The 20,298-nt window shown below is 45.6% G+C and overlaps 1 protein-coding gene across 3 annotated transcripts in view; it reads left to right on the top strand.

Moving 5' to 3' along the window:
• vps50 (VPS50 EARP/GARPII complex subunit) overlaps nt 1-20,298 on the top strand; it is a 240,066-nt gene that overhangs the window by 150,123 nt on the left and 69,645 nt on the right. For 2 of the 3 annotated variants that reach the window (XM_071375172.1, XM_071375171.1), the window contains 3 exons: nt 5,887-5,996; nt 11,939-12,060; nt 16,326-16,406. In XM_071375172.1, the coding sequence (XP_071231273.1) occupies nt 5,887-5,996; nt 11,939-12,060; nt 16,326-16,406 (313 nt within the window). The remainder of the gene's footprint in view (nt 1-5,886; nt 5,997-11,938; nt 12,061-16,325; nt 16,407-20,298) is intronic. The other variant, XM_071375173.1, reaches the window with a different exon arrangement.

Here is a 20,298-nt window from a genome sequence, read left to right as displayed (position 1 = left end):
TGTGGATTATAATTAATATACATTTTTGTGGGGGTTGATAGATTTTTCGTAAGGGAAAATCAAGTCTGTAATTTCAAAGTGGAAATCACAAACTTCAAAAGCCTTTTTAAACCTCAAATCCAAAGTTCTCCTGCAACAAGGTGATCGAATTAAGATCCTACACCTGTATGGTGAGAGCCTTGGGTTAACTTCATGCTGCAGCAGCTAATGGGGATCCTTAATAAATACAGTACTGTACATGGTGCCTGCAGAGTCTGCATTCACCCCGGTGTGTTGTACTGAGCTAAGCCTCTAACACGCTCATTTCCCAATCTATCAGAAGGAATCGCTGGCTAATTGAAGGGCTGCAGGAAGTTGACATCCAGGTCCAGGAATTAGAGATGTATTAATTTTTTATTTTTATTTTATTTAACCTTTATTTAACCAGGTAGGCAAATTGAGAACACGTTCTCATTTACAATTGCGACCTGGCCAAGATAAAGCAAAGCAGTTCGACACATACAACAACACATAGTTACACATGGAGTAAAACAAACATATAGTCAATAATACAGTGAAAAAAAAATAAGTCTATATACAATGTGAGCAAGTGAGGTGAGATAAGGGAGGTGAAGGCAAACAAATATATGTATAAATAAATAAAAATATAAAAGGCCATGGAGGCGAAGTGAGTACAACACAGCAAGTGAAATAAAAACTAAAAAAACAATGGAATGGTTGGTTTGCAGTGGAAGAAAGTGCAAAGTAGAGACAGAAATAATGGGGTGCAAAGGAGCAAAATAAATTAATAAATAAATACAGTAGGTAAAGAGGTAGTTGTTTGGGCTAAATTGTAGATGGGTTATATACAGGTGCAGTAATCTATGAGCTGCTCTGACAGCTGGTGCTTAAAGCTAGTGAGGGAGATAGGTGTTTCCAGTTTCAGAGATTTTTGTAGTTCGTTCCAGTCATTGGCAGCAGAGAACTGGAAGGAGAGGCGTCCAAAGGAAGAATTGGTTTTGGGGGTGACTAGAGAGATATACCTGCTGGAGCGCGTGCTACAGGTAGGTGCTGCTATGGTGACCAGCGAGCTGAGATAAGGGGGGACTTTACCTAGCAGGGTCTTGTAGATGACCTGGAACCAGTGGGTTTGGCGACGAGTATGAAGCGAGGGCCAGCCAACGAGAGTGTACAGGTCGCAGTGGTGGGTAGTATATGGGGCTTTGGTGACAAAACGGATGGCACTGTGATAGACTGCATCCAATTTATTGAGTAGGGTTTTGGAGGCTATTTTGTAAATGACATCACCGAAGTCGAGGATTGGTAGGATGGTCAGTTTTACAAGGGTATGTTTGGCAGCATGAGTAAAGGATGCTTTGTTGCGGAATAGGAAGCCAATTCTAGATTTGACTTTGGATTGGAGATGTTTGATGTGAGTCTGGAAGGAGAGTTTACAGTCTAACCAGACACCTAGGTATTTGTAGGTGTCCACATATTCTAAGTCAGAGCCGTCCAAAGTAGTGATGTTGGACAGGCGGGCAGGAGCAGGCAGCGATCGGTTGAAGAGCATGCATTTGGTTTTACTTGTATTTAAGAGCAGTTGGAGGCCACGGAAGGAGAGTTGTATGGCATTGAAGCTCGCCTGGAGGGTTGTTAACACAGTGTCAAAAGAAGGGCCAGAAGTATACAGAATAGTGTCGTCTGCGTAGAGGTGGATCAGAGAATCACCAGCAGCAAGAGCGACATCATTGATGTAAACAGAGAAGAGAGTCGGTCCAAGAATTGAACCCTGTGGCACCCCCATAGAGACTGCCAGAGGCCCGGACAACAGACCCTCCGATTTGACACACTGAACTCGATCAGAGAAGTAGTTGGTGAACCAGGCGAGGCAATCATTAGAGAAACCAAGGCTGTCGAGTCTGCCAATGAGGATGTGGTGATTGACAGAGTCAAAGGCCTTGGCCAGGTCAATGAATACGGCTGCACAGTATTGTTTCCTATCGATGGCGGTTACGATATCGTTTATGACCTTGAGCGTGGCTGAGGTGCACCCATGACCAGCTCTGAAACCAGATTGCATTGCGGAGAAGGTGTGGTGGGATTCGAAATGGTCGGTAATCTGTTTGTTGACTTGGCTTTCGAAGACCTTAGAAAGGCAGGGTAGGATAGATATAGGTCTGTAGCAGTTAGGGTCAAGGGTGTCCCCCCCTTTGAAGAGGGGGATAACCGCAGCTGCTTTCCAATCTTTGGGGATCTCAGACGACACGAAAGAGAGGTTGAAGAGGCTAGTAATAGGGGTGGCAACAATTTCAGCAGATAGTTTTAGAAAGAAAGGGTCCAGATTATCTAGCCCGGCTGATTTGTAAGGGTCCAGATTTTGCAGCTCATTTAGAACATCAGCTGACTGTATTTGGGAGAAAGAGAAATGGGGAAGGCTTGGGCGAGTAGCAGAGGGGAGGGCAGTGCTGTTGTCCGGGGTGGGGGTAGCCAGGTGGAAAGCATGGCCAGCCGTAGAAAAATGCTTATTGAAATTCTCAATTATAGTGGATTTGTCGGTGGTGACAGTGTTTCCTATCTTCAGAGCGGTTGGAAGCTGGGAGGAGGTGTTCTTATTCTCCATGGACTTTACGGTGTCCCAGAACTTTTTTGAATTTGTGTTGCAGGAAGCAAATTTCTGCTTGAAATAGCTAGCCTTGGCTGTTCTAACTGCCTGTGTATATTGGTTTCTGGCTTCCCTGAAAAGTTGCATATCACGGGGGCTGTTCGATGCTAATGCAGAACGCCATAGGATGTTTTTCTGTTGGTTAAGGGCAGTCAGGTCAGGAGAGAACCAAGGGCTATATCTGTTCCTGGTTCTAAATTTCTTGAATGGGGCATGCTTATTCAAGATGGTGAGGAAGGCATTTTTAAAAAATGACCAGGCATCCTCTACTGACGGGATGAGATCAATATCCTTCCAGGATACCCCGGCCAGGTCGATTAGAAAGGCCTGCTCGCTGAAGTGTTTCAGGGAGCGTTTGACAGTGATGAGTGGAGGTCGTTTGACCGCTGACCCATTACGGATGCAGGCAATGAGGCAGTGATCGCTGAGATCTTGGTTGAAAACAGCAGAGGTGTATTTGGAGGGCAAGTTTGTTAGGATGATATCTATGAGGGTACCCGTGTTTACGGAATTGGGGTGGTACCTGGTAGGTTCATTTATAATTTGTGTGAGATTGAGGGCATCAAGCTTAGATTGTAGGGTGGCTGGGGTGTTGAGCATGTTCAAATTTAGGTCGCCTAGCAGCACGAGCTCTGAAGATAGATGGGGGGCAATCAGTTCACATATAGTGTCCAGAGCACAGCTGGGGGCAGAGGGTGGTCTATAGCAGGCGGCAACGGTGAGAGACTTGTTTTTAGAGAGGTGGATTTTTAAAAGTAGAAGTTCAAATTGTTTGGGAACAGACCTGGATAGTATAACAGAACTCTGCAGGCAGTCTTTGCAGTAGATTGCAACACCGCCCCCTTTGGCCGTTCTATCTTGTCTGAAAATCTTGTAATTGGGGATGAAAATGTCTGAATTTTTGGTGGTCTTTCTAAGCCAGGATTCAGACACGGCTAAAACATCCGGGTTGGCAGAGTGTGCTAAAGCAGTGAACAAAACAAACTTAGGGAGGAGGCTTCTAATGTTAACATGCATGAAGCCAAGGCTATTACGGTTACAGAAGTCATCAAAAGAGAGCGCCTGGGGAATAGGAGTGGAGCCAGGTACTGCAGGGCCTGGATTCACCTCTACATCACCAGAGGAACAGAGGAGGAGTAGGATAAGGGTACGGCTAAAAGCTATGAGAATTGGTCGCCTAGAGCTACTAGAGCAGAGAGTAAAAGGAGGTTTCTGGGGGCGATAAAATAGTTTAAAGGAATAATGTACAGACAAAGGTATGGTAGGATGTGAATACAGTGGAGGTAAACCTAGGTATTGAGTGATGATGAGAGAGATATTGTCTCTAGAAACATCATTGAAACCAGGTGATGTCATCGCATATGTGGGTGGTGGAACTGAGAGGTTGGATATGGTATAGAGAGCAGGGCTAGAGTCTCTACAGTGAAATAAGCCAATAAACACTAACCAGAACAGCAATGGACAAGGCATATTTACATTAAGGAGAGGCATGCTAATCGAGTGATCAATAAGGGTCCAGTGAGTAGAGGTTGGTTGGGGTCGTGGCGATCCAGACAGCTGGCCGGGTATATGGCTATCGGTAGCAGCATAGGATGGAGGTCTGTTTGTAGATACCTCGTGCGTTTCCGTCGGTAGGTTAGTGGGGTTCCGTGTAGTGGGGTTCCGTGTGGTAGAGGGGATCAATCCAAATTGGCAAAATAGATATAGTGACCCAAGGAAAAAATAAAATAAATAAATAATAATAATAATAATAGTTGTCCAATATACTTGTTCAAATAGCAGCCGATAAGACAGCTAACGATTAGCGGGCCTCAGATGAGCGTTCAGGTAACGTCGGGACGGAGGTGCCAGTTGGATAGATCCCTCGGGCAGATAACGTCGGCAGTCAGTCGCGGCAGTCAGTCGTGAAGGCCCGGTGGGGTTCCGTATCTGCAGCAGCAACAAAAGAAACGGGTCCGGATGGTGATGGAACTCCTCAGCTGGCTAGCTCCAGAATGATTAGAGTTTGCTCCGGGGTCGACGTAAGCCAATAGTCACACGGTTTGCAGCTAGCTAGCTGCGAAATCAAGGTACAAGTGTCCAGAGCCTGCGGCTGGAATCCGGGGAAACTGAGAGAAAAAAAAGAAAAGAAAGAGTCCCGGAATGCTCCGGTCCGAGTCGCGTTGCACAAAAGTGCCGGTAGATTATCGAGCTAAAGGAATAGCTGATGACCACTAAACGTGGGCAGCTGAAACACCAACGCTAGCCAGCAAACCGGCTAATTTCGGGGCAGCTACAGATTAGCTTCTGGCTAGCTATCGGAGTAGCTTCTGGTTAAGCTTTCAGGCTAGCTTCTGAATTAGCCCCTGGCTAGCTTCCACGATGGATTTTCAGATTGAGGTAAGTAATACTTTTTGTAATTGGTGAAGCGGGTTGCAGGAAAGCTTTTGCAGGAAAGCTTTTGTAGTTGAGTTCTTGGATAATAAAATAGATAAAAGATATGCGAAGAAAGGTGTAAATATATATATATACAGGACACGAACAATACGGAACAGAAAAAGACGTCTGAACTGCTAAGCCACCTTGGATTTCCACAAATGAATGGTGGTAGGTGACGTTTAATCGTTAGTCGGAGGGCAGGTTCTGTAAGATTAGCAGTTCAACACCGCCCCAACCCTGGAGTCGTTTTAGCTGTGTCTTTGGCCCCTCTCTTGTCATGCCTCTTAATTGATCAATTAAAAATATTTTATGAATGTCTGGGCTCAAACAACGCGCTTTAGGGTTATGAACCTGTACAACTGTCTGTGTCTGGGCTCAACCACTGAACCACAGGGGTATGAACCTGTACAACTGTCTGTGTCTGGGCTCAACCACTGAACCACAGGGTTATGAACCTGTACAACTGTCTGTGTCTGGGCTCAACCACTGAACCACAGGGTTATGAACCTGTACAACTGTCTGTGTCTGGGCTCAACCACTGAACCACAGGGTTATGAACCTGTACAACTGTCTGTGTCTGGGCTCAACCACTGAACCACAGGGTTATGAACCTGTACAACTGTCTGTGTCTGGGCTCAACCACTGAACCACAGGGTTATGAACCTGTACAACTGTCTGTGTCTGGGCTCAACCACCAAGCCTCGGTTATGAAACTGAACCGCTGTCTTGAACATCACCATGTCATCATTTAGTTTCTTGTCTGGCCCGCCTGACCAGCAAGCATTGGCCTTGTCACGCCAACACGCCTCTCCTCTCTCCCTAATCAGTGCGTCAAGGGAGACTCTGCGCAGCAGGAAGAAGTCCGACTACAGCCTTAACAAAGGCTCCAACGCTCCCATCCTGACCAACACAACCCTCAACGTGATCCGACTGGTCGGTGAGTAATATTTTCCTTCTGTTCCTCTGTTCCTCTCCTTTCACCTCCCAGAAACATCCAATACACTAAGTGATGACGGTGGTGACCCCTTTCTCGCCGCAGAGACCTTGATAACCTTGATAATGGCACCAATTAACAAGCTAAATGCACATTAAGAATGTGAGGATCCAGGACCCTGTTCCCAAGGCTACCTGCCATCATTAGCCTGTTGTTATCCCCTCCGAACCCCTGTGACATTTAATTTCTTAAGCGCAATTTAAACATTTGTTTGACGTCAGTTGTGATGTGTCTGGGCCGCGCCGTCAAATTGGCTTCCTTCGCAAATTGAAACCCCTCCTTTTGATTTATTTTAATCGGAGAAGAAGAAATGTAATTATGATAAGCAAGGTAGTAGGATCCAAGGATCCTAGTTAAATCTTACATTTTTCCAAGGTATTAAACGACTTTCTGAATGACCAGTGCAGTTCACTTACAATGTGGTACATGTTATTCAACCAACAGATGTTATAGCATTTCAGATGCATAATAGTACATGTATAATTTAACACATAGTAAGTAAAATAGAAAAGTTACAGTATATCGTTAGAGCACATGAAATCAAACTTTTTCCACTTCACTCTATCTGGAAGAAATCCTCATTTGGGTTGTACTGTAGATAAAGTGAGAAAGTGCCGGTCTAAGCTCAAAGTCGAGTGGCTATTTCATCAGTTCTGATTCAATGGTAACCTTGTTACAGCCCTGTGCTTTGTAGCTATTCGTTTTATTACATTTTTCTCAAATGAAATTCCATCTCCTCAGAGTACATGTAAATGCTCCATTGGCAAGGCAAATTATTATAATAACCCCCCCCCCCCCCCCCCCCCCCTCAAGGATACTATTCCATTATGATTGACTTAAAACATCAGAGATTACAATACTATGGGAGTCCGTGGGACCTAATGTTACCCCAGCTCCAATGTTGCCTGCTTTAGTTGGATATGATGAGCGGTTGATACCCTTTACGTTCCAGGAGATCTTATAGAGGTCGGAGAATAAAATAGAGTAAGTCAGTCGTTTCATCACATTCTACTTGTGTTTTCATTTGGTGCAGTGACTGGAAAGTAGTTTTCCAGTCAAATATTTGCCATTCTGATCACATTTATATCAATCTGAACTAGGGATGCACGATATATCGGTGAACATATTGGAATCGAACGATATTAGCTAAAAATACCAACATCGGTATCTGCCCGATATCTAGTTTAACGCCAATGTTAAAAACCGATGTCATAGCTACCGTGCACACCTATATAACGTAGGTACAGGACGTAATGACGCCACGTAAAATGTTGCACTACACGTGCAACACAGCATTCCTTGCCTAGCCCACAATGTCTGCTGTGTGGATCGAGCAGTCAACAAGTCAAGCAGTCATTTGAAATAGAAAGAAAATTTCAGCGAGACAACTCAATGGTGAAATCCATTAAAGCCTAGATAATGGAATTCATTGCCCTTGACAATCAACCGTTCTCTGTCGTGGGTGATGTTGGCTTTAGCTGACTGGTCGAGCACCGGTACTATCGTGGAAATATTCAGTCAATCATGTTTCTCAAATACCGGAGCCTGTGAGTTCAAATAGACTTTTATTACAACACAATAAAAGCCGAGCTCGTTCATGAAAACTACTTTCCAGTCTTGGCACATAATACTTCTTATACATTTTTCCTCCTTACGTCACACCCATAGTAACTCCTCTTAATGACTCATCCCCTCTGGCATGTAGCCACCGTTATCTTATTGCCTTGCACTGAGTTTAGTTTGGTTTCATATTAGGGCATGGATAGTTAAAAAATACAGACAGGTACTCGCCTTAAGACAGGTGCATGAATGTAGGACCATAGCAACAGTCCTTGGCACATAACCAGGCTTGTCATCCTGCTAACTCCTCTGAAAGGGACACCCATGTTCTGGAAAAGTCCCAAAAGGACAGTACATATTAGGTCATAGCACCGTTACAAATATAAACAGTCATGTCCACTCCCCAGACAGGTGCATGTCTAATGGTGTCTAATGATCCAGAGCACATATAGAGAGCACTAGTTTTGCTGACTATCCTGAAATGTATAATGGCCACACATGTTCTGGAAAATTCTCAATAGTACACACTACCAAGTGCGCTATTTTTCAGACGTTGCCCTACCGGAGTTACTCAGTAATAGCATCACTGATATTAGCTTCACGACATACAGTTGAAATCGGAAGTTTACATACACCTTAGCCAAATACATTTAAACACAATTCCTGACATTTAATTCCAGTAAGAATTCCCTGTCTTCGGTCAGTTAGGATTACCACTTTATTTTAAGAATGAAATGTCAGAATAATAGTAGAGAGAATGATTTATTTCAGATTTTATTTCTTTCATCACATTCCCAGTGGGTCAGAAGTTTACATACACTCAATTAGTATTTGGTAGCATTACCTTGAAATTGTTTAACTTGGGTCAAACGTTTTGGTTAGCCTTCCACAAGCTTCCCACAATAAGTTGGGTGAATTTTGGCCCATTCCTCCTGACAGAGCTGATGTAACTGAGTCAGGTTTGTAGGCCTCCTCGCTTGCCCACAAATGTTCTATGGGATTGAGGTCAGGGCTTTGTGATGGCCACTCCAGTACCTTGACTTTGTTGTCCTAACTTTGGAAGTATGCTTTGGGTCATTGTCCATTTGGAAGACCCATTTGCGACCAAGCTTTAACTTCCTGATTGATGTCTTGAGATGTTGCTTCAATATATCTACATAATTTTCCCTCATGATGCTATCTATTTTGTGAAGTGCAGCAGTACCTCCTGCAGCAAAGCACCCCCACAACATGATGCTGCCACCCCCGTGCTTCACGGTTGGGATGGTGTTCTTCGGCTTGCAAGCCTCCCCCTTTTTCCTCCAAACATAACGATTGTCATGGCCAAACAGTTCTATTTTTGTTTCATCAGACCAGAGGACATTTCTCCAAAAAGTATAATATTTTTCCCCATGTGCAGTTGCATACCGTAGTCTGACTTTTTGGGGCGGCTTTGGAGCAGTGGCTTCTTCCTTGCTGAGCGGCCTTTCAGGTTATGTCGATATAGGACTCGTTTTACTGTGGATATAGATACCTTTGTACCTGTTTCCTCCAGCATCTTCACAATGTCCTTTGCTGCTGTTCTGGGATTGATTTCAATCGCCTTCAAAATAAAAGTATGTCATTGACAGTGATGCAAATGAATAGAAATAGTAGATTTATGCCATACTTTTATTTTGAAGGCTAACTGCAAAGTCCACTATTGTGGCTAATCTTTATTGTGGCTAGTTTCACATAGATGGGTCCGACCACCAAATCAAATCAAAATTTATTTGTCACATACACATGGTTAGCAGATGTTAATGCGAGTGTAGCGAAATGCTTGTGCTTCTAGTTCCGACCATGCAGTAATATCTAACAAGTAATCTAACCTAACAATTTCACAACAACTACATTCTACACACAAGTGTAAAGGTAAGAATATGTACATAAAAATATATGAATGAGTGATGGCCGAACGGCATAGGCAAGATGCAGTAGATGGTATATTCTTATGAGATGAGTAATGTAGGGTATGTAAACATAATACATAAAGTGTCATTGTTTAAAGTGGCTAGTGATACATTTATTACATAAATGTTTTCATTATTAAAGTGGCTAGAGATGAGTCAGTATGTTGGCAGCAGCCACTCAATGCTAGTGGTGGCTGTTTAACAGTCTGATGGCCTTGAGATAGAAGCTGTTTTTCAGTCTCTCGGTCCCTGCTTTGATGCACTTGTACTGACCTCGCCTTTTGGATGATAGCGTGGTGAACAGGCAGTGGCTCGGGTGGATGTTGTTGATCTTTTTGTCCTTCCTGTGACATCGGGTGGTGTAGGTGTCCTGGAGGGTAGGTAGTTTGCCCCCGGTGATGCGTTGTGCATACCTAACTACCCTCTGGAGAGCCTTACGGTTGTGGGCGGAGCAGTTGCCGTTCCAGGCGGTGATACAGCCCGACAGGATGCTCTCGATTGTGCATCTGTAAAAGTTTGTGAGTGTTTTTGGTGACAAGGTGAATTTCTTCAGCCTCCTGAGGTTGAAGAGGCTCTGCTGTGCCTTCTTCACCATGCTGTCTGTGTGGGTGGACCATTTCAGTTTGTCTGTGATGTGTACGCCGAGGAACTTAAAACTTTCCACCTTCTCCACTACTGTCCCATCGATGTGGATAAGTCCATGATCATCTCCTTTGTTTTGTTGACATTGAGTATGAGGTTATTTTCCTGACACCACACTCCGAGGGCCCTCACCTCCTCCCTGTAGGCCGTCTTGTCGTTGTTGGTAATCAAGGATACCACTGTAGTGTCATCTGCAAACTTGATGATTGAGTTGGAGCCCGTCTGGAAGTCCAAGACCCAGTTGCACAGGGCGGGGTCGAGACCCAGGGTCTAGAGCTTAATGATGAGTTTGGAGTGCACTATGGTGTTAAATGCTGAGCTGTAGTTGATGAACAGCATTCTCACATAGGTATTCCTCTTGTCCAGATGGGTTAGGGCAGTGGGCAGTGTGATTGCGTCGTCTGTGGACCTATTGGGGCGGTAAGCAAATTGGAGTGGGTCTAGGGTGTCAGGTAGGGTGGAGGTGATATGGTCCTTGACTAGTCTCTCAAAGCACTTAATGATGACAGAAGTGAGTGCTACGGGGCGATAGTCATTTAGCTCAGTTACCTTAGCTTTCTTGGGAACAGGAACAATGGTGGCCCTCTTGAAGTATGTGGGAACAGCATACTGGGATAAGGATTGATTGAATATGTCCGTAAATTAATCAAATAAGAACTGTTTTATAAATTAGGGTTATTTTAGATGATGACACCTAGCTATATGGTTAGATAGCTAACTATAGCTACTGAAACAGATGATGTCGTTTTGCCATGTTTTTGGGGAAGAACATGGCATCCATCAGCTAACTATCTTTTTTTATGACCAGCACATTAGGTGCGCGAGACAACTTTAACAGCGTCATAGCAAACGTATCGATGAATCGTTGTGACATGGAATACGACTGATAGTGTAATCAATGTGTAATAACTACGTAAAAAATGTGTGAACTCGTTAAATTATTATGTGACGTGCAGTAATATTCAGGTCTTGATTGGTTAAGAAGCTTATTTGACACGTCAAATAGTGTTATTTGACGTATCTTTTTTGACACGCAAAGACCCAAACGGAGTTCTGTAGAAATCCTGGTTGAGAATGAAACGACTGAACAAATGAACCAAACAGCACAGCGCGCGCGTGTATGTGTGTGTGTGTAACCTTTATTTAACTAAGCAAGTCAGTTAGAACACATTTTTATTTACAATGACGGCACGGACGTCGCTGGGCCAATTGTGTGCCGCCCTTTGGGACTCCCAATCACTGCAGCGATGCCTCTTGCACTGAGATGCAGTGCTTTAGACCGCTGCGTCCGTGTGTGTGTTAACTATTTAACTGTACTAGAATGCTTAAAAGGCCACAAAAATGTTTAATATCGGTTATCGGTATCAGGTTTTTGGTCAAGGAAAATATTGTATATCGGTATTGGCCAAAAATGTCATATCGGTGCGTCACTAATCTGAACATGTACTGTTAATTGGCCAGAAGATATTTGATGAAATGTTAGATTCAAACATTTAGATTTGTCCTATTCACATCCTAAAGAAATATGGCATTATTGAATATGTAGCTTTTGTAACTTTGTCCGATCAGGGATATGAAAGATAAACCCTGAATTTCCAAGTATCTAATATTCCATCCCCAGTAGTTTTTGAGTTTTGATCTTTTTTGTTTGCATTTCTGTTGGTAATTGTTCAACTGATATAAACTGTTTTGTCATTTAACATATAATAACGTGTAATAATATAAATGCCATTTCTAATCTCTCCCATACAGGGAAGTACATACAGATGATGAACATTCTGAAACCAATAGCCTTCGATGTCATCCACTGTGTTTCCCAGCTGTTTGATTACTACCTGTATGCTGTCTACACCTTCTTCGGCCGCAATGATATGGTACGGAAAAGGACCTAATGGCGCCCAGATTAAGCCTTGACTACAAAGCTATTTCAATAGAGATTATTAATTGACCATGCTTTTTAGTCCAGGACTAGGCTTAATCTGTGTCCGGGAAACCAGCCCTGGGGGAGACATATTACTGTACTGGACAGGCTTACGTTATGTTCATTAGTGTCCACAATGTGTTCTATCATTCTCATATGTTATTTTATATATTATTTACCACTTGATTATCTGTATGTGTGCACTGCTTCTATGTTCCACCTTTCGTACACACATCATTCATGGGAAATGGTCATGGGGCTGTTGCTGAAATGACCTGAGATTGCTTTTCCCTTCTGTTGATCCAATGTCTGAGAGCTGTTTTAGTGCTTCTAATGGTGTTGTAATGGAGTTGAAATGAATGAGGGTTTTCAGCACAAGTCACCCTCCTTGAAAACATTGCGTTGTTACAGATGTTTCCCAACTGTTCACTAAGATAAGGGACACTGAGGTGCTAACTGGTCGGTTCACTAAGATAAGGGACACTGAGATGCTAACTGGTCGGTTCACTAAGATAAGGGACACTGAGATGCTAACTGGTCGGTTCACTAAGATAAGGGACACTGAGGTGCTAACTGGTCGGTTCACTAAGATAAGGGACACTGAGATGCTAACTGGTCGGTTCACTAAGATAAGGGACACTGAGATGCTAACTGGTCGGTTCACTAAGATAAGGGACACTGAGATGCTAACTGGTCGGTTCACTAAGATAAGGGACACTGAGATGCTAACTGGTCGGTTCACTAAGATAAGGGACACTGAGATGCTAACTGGTCGGTTCACTAAGATAAGGGACACTGAGATGCTAACTGGTCGGTTCACTAAGATAAGGGACACTGAGATGCTAACTGGTCGGTTCACTAAGATAAGGGACACTGAGGTGCTAACTGGTCGGTTCACTAAGATAAGGGACACTGAGATGCTAACTGGTCGGTTCACTAAGATAAGGGACACTGAGATGCTAACTGGTCGGTTCACTAAGATAAGGGACACTGAGGTGCTAACTGGTCGGTTCACTAAGATAAGGGACACTGAGGTGCTAACTGGTCGGTTCACTAAGATAAGGGACACTGAGATGCTAACTGGTCGGTTCACTAAGATAAGGGACACTGAGATGCTAACTGGTCGGTTCACTAAGATAAGGGACACTGAGATGCTAACTGGTCGGTTCACTAAGATAAGGGACACTGAGATGCTAACTGGTCGGTTCACTAAGATAAGGGACACTGAGATGCTAACTGGTCGGTTCACTAAGATAAGGGACACTGAGATGCTAACTGGTCGGTTCACTAAGATAAGGGACACTGAGATGCTAACTGGTCGGTTCACTAAGATAAGGGACACTGAGGTGCTAACTGGTCGGTTCACTAAGATAAGGGACACTGAGGTGCTAACTGGTCGGTTCACTAAGATAAGGGACACTGAGATGCTAACTGGTCGGTTCACTAAGATAAGGGACACTGAGATGCTAACTGGTCGGTTCACTAAGATAAGGGACACTGAGATGCTAACTGGTCGGTTCACTAAGATAAGGGACACTGAGGTGCTAACTGGTCGGTTCACTAAGATAAGGGACACTGAGATGCTAACTGGTCGGTTCACTAAGATAAGGGACACTGAGGTGCTAACTGGTCGGTTCACTAAGATAAGGGACACTGAGATGCTAACTGGTCGGTTCACTAAGATAAGGGACACTGAGGTGCTAACTGGTCGGTTCACTAAGATAAGGGACACTGAGGTGCTAACTGGTCGGTTCACTAAGATAAGGGACACTGAGGTGCTAACTGGTCGGTTCACTAAGATAAGGGACACTGAGATGCTAACTGGTCGGTTCACTAAGATAAGGGACACTGAGATGCTAACTGGTCGGTTCACTAAGATAAGGGACACTGAGGTGCTAACTGGTCGGTTCACTAAGATAAGGGACACTGAGGTGCTAACTGGTCGGTTCACTAAGATAAGGGACACTGAGATGCTAACTGGTCGGTTCACTAAGATAAGGGACACTGAGGTGCTAACTGGTCGGTTCACTAAGATAAGGGACACAGATGCTAACTGGTCGGTTCACTAAGATAAGGGACACTGAGGTGCTAATTGGTCCGTATTAGGCTTCAGTACTGTATCCCTTCAGGTGACACTTCTCTTCCTCCGTTTGTCTCTTCTAACGGACAGGGCACACAGAGTGACAGGGCACACAGAGTGACAGGGCATACAGAGTGACAGGGCACACAGAGTGACAGGGCACACAGAGTGACAGGGCACACAGAGTGACAGGGCACACAGAGTGACAGGGCACACAGAGTGACAGGGCACACAGAGTGACAGGGCACACAGAGTGACAGGGCACACAGAGTGACAGGGCACACAGAGTGACAGGGCACACAGAGTGACAGGGCAAGTTTTCTGCCTCTCTCAGGACAATAGGACTGGGACGAAACCAGTATTGCGATACCGGTTAGTTTAGGGGCAAAGAAACAAAAAACGAAGCAGATTTAATTTCTTTAGGAAAACAGCCCTAATTTTGGAAACATTATGTTGTCATCCAGAGTCACATGTGTTTATTTTCCAAGCTATAGAACACAATATTTTACATACACCATGTTTTTAAAGGATCAAAGAATTTGGTCTGCTTTTTTTACCATGGAAAAAATATTGTGATACTGGTATCATCACAGGACTCCAAAACAACAGTGTTTCGTTGTCACGTTAAAACTCCTCTATTTTAGTGGCTAAAGAAAGAGCTCGGTGTGCTTGCAACTGTGTGACTGGTAAACCCCGGGGGAGCTGCTAATGATGTCAACAAAATGGCTGTCACATGCCAGAGTGGATGAGGCTCTGCTGCCTGGGTCCTGACTGGCTTCTCCTCAGCGGGTCCAGGGAGCGTACTGGTGATTAGGACAGGAGAACAGTCGCATGGCACCTTGACAGGGTTCCGTTCCCTTCCCTTGTTTTTTACCTTCTATTTGGCTGTCTGTCTTTCTCTTCAACTCTCTCTCTTTCTTTTCTCTCTATCATGCCCTCTTTCTCTGTATTACTCTTCTTTCTCTCTGTTTCTTTTCTCTCTATCATGCCCTCTTTCTCTGTATTACTCTTCTTTCTCTCTGTTTCTTTTCTCTCTATCATGCCCTCTTTCTCTGTATTTCTCTTCTTTCTCTCTGTTTCTTTCTGTCTCCCCATCTTTCTTCCTTACGTTTTCCTCTCCTTTTTGTTCCTCCTCTCTCTCTGTCCTTCCATCTGTTTCATCCTCCATCTCCCACATTCTCTCCCACTGTCTCTCTTCCTGCCTCTCACTCTTCCCTGCTTCGTTAGTTTCCAGTTGAATATGGCTCTCATTCAAAGACACCCACACACAAATGCTAATGCTTCATGAATATTTACAACCCCCCTCAAAAATTGATATGCACGTATAGTCTGTTATTGTGACCTATGGATAGCTTATTATACCATGAGTTGATATAGCCCCCCATTCCCTGAGTAATGAGCGACCATTAGTATTCGAACGGGTAAAAGTGCCATTATATACTGCTGCGATATTGACTCTGTCACGCACATATGCTAAGAATCATTAGCTGCAGACATTCACAGTTTCTTGTCCAGAGTTCATAACTCACCTTTCAGGCACTGGGGTGCAACGGGGGAAGAGGGGAAATACCTTATCCAGATGAAATGCTTTCCCTCCCCTCCTCCCTCCTCCCCCTGCACTCATCCCAGAGAGAGATAATAGATTGGCTCTCTGGGCAGTTAGCAGTAATCTTAACAATATAGTGGGAGATAATGTTTTTATTTTCCCCTCTACGGCCATCTGTCTCCAGGGCTCAAAGAGGCTGATGTTGTTTACACAATATGCAAACCTACTCTGCCTCTGTCTCTCTCTTTCTCTTTCTCTCTCTCTCTCTCTCTCTCTCTCTCTCTCACACACACACACACACACACACACACACACACACACACACACACACACACACACACACACACACACACACACACACACACACACACACACACACACACGTCATTCCCTTAAAATAAGTGAAGGAAGGACACTCAAACAGCTCTCTCAACCCTTTTTCCAACACTCAATAATCTGGTCCTCCAAATACAAAAAGCCAACAATTTCATTATTGCTTTTGTTTGCTTTATGTTGCTCCTCCAGTTCATTGTTTAATTTGCACCATTGGTTTTTGCTTTGTTTGTTTTCTGTTGTCCTTGCTGCTCCCAAGCCTGCCCCTAGCCTGTGTGTGCCCGGCGGCCAGGGGGGCAGGGAGGCTGGTCCGGCCAGGCCTGCTGCCCCTTTCTGCTGGGTAAGACTGGGGCTCCGGCCCCATCACTAGTAGAGTAGTGGACTCATCCTTCATCAACTGCAGTGTGCTGCATAGATAAATCTTAGATCATCATCATGCTCCTCCTCACCCTCTGTTAGCCCTGCCTAGCTCTGTCTCTCTTGCTCTCTCTCTCGCTCTCGTCCTCTGCTCAGGCCTGGGTTCTGTAGTATTTCCTGACTACCTGTCCTGACCTGGAGAAACTTCTGGCCTTCGTCACAATGCCACCAGTGTCAGAACTCAAATTAGAAATTTGACCTTAAGCTTTGGATTCCAAAACCATGACCTTCCTTTGAATTGAATTGGTGGAAAAACCAAGATCACTGCTGAGCCCAGGCTTCAATCATGAAGTGTGACGTGTCAACTCTTCTGTCTACAGACTGGGTTACTATAATAGAACCACTTTTGAGAGCAATTTTTTTTCTCCCTTGCCCTGGATTTTTTTGGGGGTGATGCAACCAATTTCCTTCTCTTTTGTTACTTTCGCCTCAGTTCATCAAAACAACACCTTTGCTGGTAATGTGGTTAGCAGCAGGCCTCTACTCTGTCATGGTATAATGGTTAGTAGCAGGCCCCTACTCTGTCATGGTAATGTGGTTAGCAGCAGGCCCCTGCTCTGTCATGGTAATGTGGTTAGCAGCAGGCCCCTACTCTGTCATGGTATAATGGTTAGTAGCAGGCCCCTACTCTGTCATGTTAATGTGGTTAGTAGCAGGCCCCTACTCTGTCATGGTAATGTGGTTAGCAGCAGGCCTCTACTCTGTCATGGTATAATGGTTAGTAGCAGGCCCCTACTCTGTCATGGTAATGTGGTTAGTAGCAGGCCCCTACTCTGTCATGGTAATGTGGTTAGCAGCAGGCCCCTGCTCTGTCATGGTAATGTGGTTAGCAGCAGGCCCCTACTCTGTCATGGTAATGTGGTTAGCAGCAGGCCCCTGCTCTGTCATGGTAATGTGGTTAGTAGCAGGCCCCTACTCTGTCATGGTAATGTGGTTAGCAGCAGGCCCCTGCTCTGTCATGGTAATGTGGTTAGTAGCAGGCCCCTACTCTGTCATGGTAATGTGGTTAGCAGCAGGCCCCTGCTCTGTCATGGTAATGTGGTTAGTAGCAGGCCCCTACTCTGTCATGGTAATGTGGTTAGCTACCGGCCCCTACTCTGTCATGGTAATGTGGTTAGCAGCAGGCCCCTACTCTGTCATGGTAATGTGGTTAGCAGCAGGCCCCTGCTCTGTCATGGTAATGTGGTTAGCAGCAGGCCCCTGCTCTGTCATGGTAATGTGGTTAGCAGCAGGCCCCTGCTCTGTCATGGTAATGTGGTTAGCAGCAGGCCCCTACTCTGTCATGGTAATGTGGTTAGCAGCAGGCCCCTGCTCTGTCATGGTAATGTGGTTAGCAGCAGGCCCCTACTCTGTCATGGTAATGTGGTTAGCAGCAGGCCCCTACTCTGTCATGATAATGTGGTTAGCAGCAGGCCTCTACTCTGTCATGGTAATGTGGTTAGCAGCAGGCCCCTGCTCTGTCATGGTAATGTGGTTAGCAGCAGGCCCCTACTCTGTCATGGTAATGTGGTTAGCAGCAGGCCCCTACTCTGTCATGGTAATGTGGTTAGCAGCAGGCCCCTACTCTGTCATGGTAATGTGGTTAGCAGCAGGCCCCTACTCTGTCATGGTAATGTGGTTAGCAGCAGGCCCCTGCTCTGTCATGGTAATGTGGTTAGTAGCAGGCCCCTACTCTGTCATGGTAATGTGGTTAGCAGCAGGCCCCTGCTCTGTCATGGTAATGTGGTTAGTAGCAGGCCCCTACTCTGTCATGGTAATGTGGTTAGCAGCAGGCCCCTGCTCTGTCATGGTAATGTGGTTAGCAGCAGGCCCCTACTCTGTCATGGTAATGTGGTTAGCTACCGGCCCCTACTCTGTCATGGTAATGTGGTTAGCAGCAGGCCCCTACTCTGTCATGGTAATGTGGTTAGCAGCAGGCCCTTACTCTGTCATGGTAATGTGGTTAGCAGCAGGCCCTACTCTGTCATGGTAATGTGGTTAGCAGCAGGCCCTTACTCTGTCATGGTAATGTGGTTAGCAGCAGGCCCTACTCTGTCATGGTAATGTGGTTAGCAGCAGGCCCCTACTCTGTCATGGTAATGTGGTTAGCAGCAGGCCCTACTCTGTCATGGTAATGTGGTTAGCAGCAGGCCCTACTCTGTCATGGTAATGTGGTTAGCTACCGGCCCCTACTCTGTCATGGTAATGTGGTTAGCAGCAGGCCCTACTCTGTCATGGTAATGTGGTTAGCAGCAGGCCCTACTCTGTCATGGTAATGTGGTTAGCAGCAGGCCCCTACTCTGTCATGGTAATGTGGTTAGCAGCAGGCCCCTACTCTGTCATGGTAATGTGGTTAGCAGCAGGCCCCTACTCTGTCATGGTAATGTGGTTAGCAGCAGGCCCCTACTCTGTCATGGTAATGTGGTTAGCAGCAGGCCTCTACTCTGTCATGGTAATGTGGTTAGTAGCAGGCCCCTACTCTGTCATGGTAATGTGGTTAGCAGCAGGCCCCTACTCTGTCATGGTAATGTGGTTAGTAGCAGGCCCCTACTCTGTCATGGTAATGTGGTTAGCAGCAGGCCTCTACTCTGTCATGGTAATGTGGTTAGTAGCAGGCCCCTACTCTGTCATGGTAATGTGGTTAGCAGCAGGCCCCTACTCTGTCATGGTAATGTGGTTAGCAGCAGGTCTCTACTCTGTCATGGTAATGTGGTTAGCTACCGGCCCCTACTCTGTCATGGTAATGTGGTTAGCAGCAGGCCCCTACTCTGTCATGGTAATGTGGTTAGCAGCAGGCCCTACTCTGTCATGGTAATGTGGTTAGCAGCAGGCCCCTACTCTGTCATGGTAATGTGGTTAGCAGCAGGCCCCTACTCTGTCATGGTAATGTGGTTAGCAGCAGGCCCCTACTCTGTCATGATAATGTGGTTAGCAGCAGGCCTCTACTCTGTCATGGTAATGTGGTTAGCTACCGGCCCCTACTCTGTCATGGTAATGGAGTTAGCAGCAGGCCCCTACTCTGTCATGGTAATGTGGTTAGCTACCGGCCCCTACTCTGTCATGGTAATGTGGTTAGCAGCAGGCCCCTACTCTGTCATGATAATGTGGTTAGCAGCAGGCCTCTACTCTGTCATGGTAATGTGGTTAGCTACCGGCCCCTACTCTGTCATGGTAATGGAGTTAGCAGCAGGCCCCTACTCTGTCATGGTAATGTGGTTAGCTACCGGCCCCTACTCTGGCATGGTAATGTGGTTAGCAGCAGGCCCCTACTCTGTCATGGTAATGTGGTTAGCAGCAGGCCCCTACTCTGTCATGGTAATGTGGTTAGCAGCAGGCCCCTGCTCTGTCATGGTAATGTGGTTAGCTACCGGCCCCTACTCTGTCATGGTAATGTGGTTAGCAGCAGGCCCCTACTCTGTCATGGTAATGTGGTTAGCAGCAGGCCCCTGCTCTGTCATGGTAATGTGGTTAGCTACCGGCCCCTACTCTGTCATGATAATGTGGTGAGTCGAGCTACAGGCCCCTACTCTGTCATGATAATGTGGTGAGTCGAGCTACAGGCCCCTACTCTGTCATGATAATGTGGTGAGTCGAGCTACAGGCCCCTACTCTGTCATGGTAATGTGGTGAGTCGAGCTACAGGCCCCTACTCTGTCATGGTAATGTGGTGAGTCGAGCTACAGGCCCCTACTCTGTCATGGTAATGTGGTGAGTCGAGCTACAGGCCCCTACTCTGTCATGGTAATGTGGTGAGTCGAGCTACAGGCCCCTACTCTGTCATGGTAATGTGGTGAGTCGAGCTACAGGCCCCTACTCTGTCATGGTAATGTGGTGAG

The sequence above is a fragment of the Salvelinus alpinus genome, chromosome 29, assembly GCF_045679555.1.
Source record: "Salvelinus alpinus chromosome 29, SLU_Salpinus.1, whole genome shotgun sequence".
In the NCBI taxonomy this organism is placed as follows: Eukaryota; Metazoa; Chordata; class Actinopteri; order Salmoniformes; family Salmonidae; genus Salvelinus; species Salvelinus alpinus.
The sequence above is the reverse complement of the archived record's forward strand: the minus strand, read 5'-3'. Positions and strand labels throughout refer to the sequence as shown.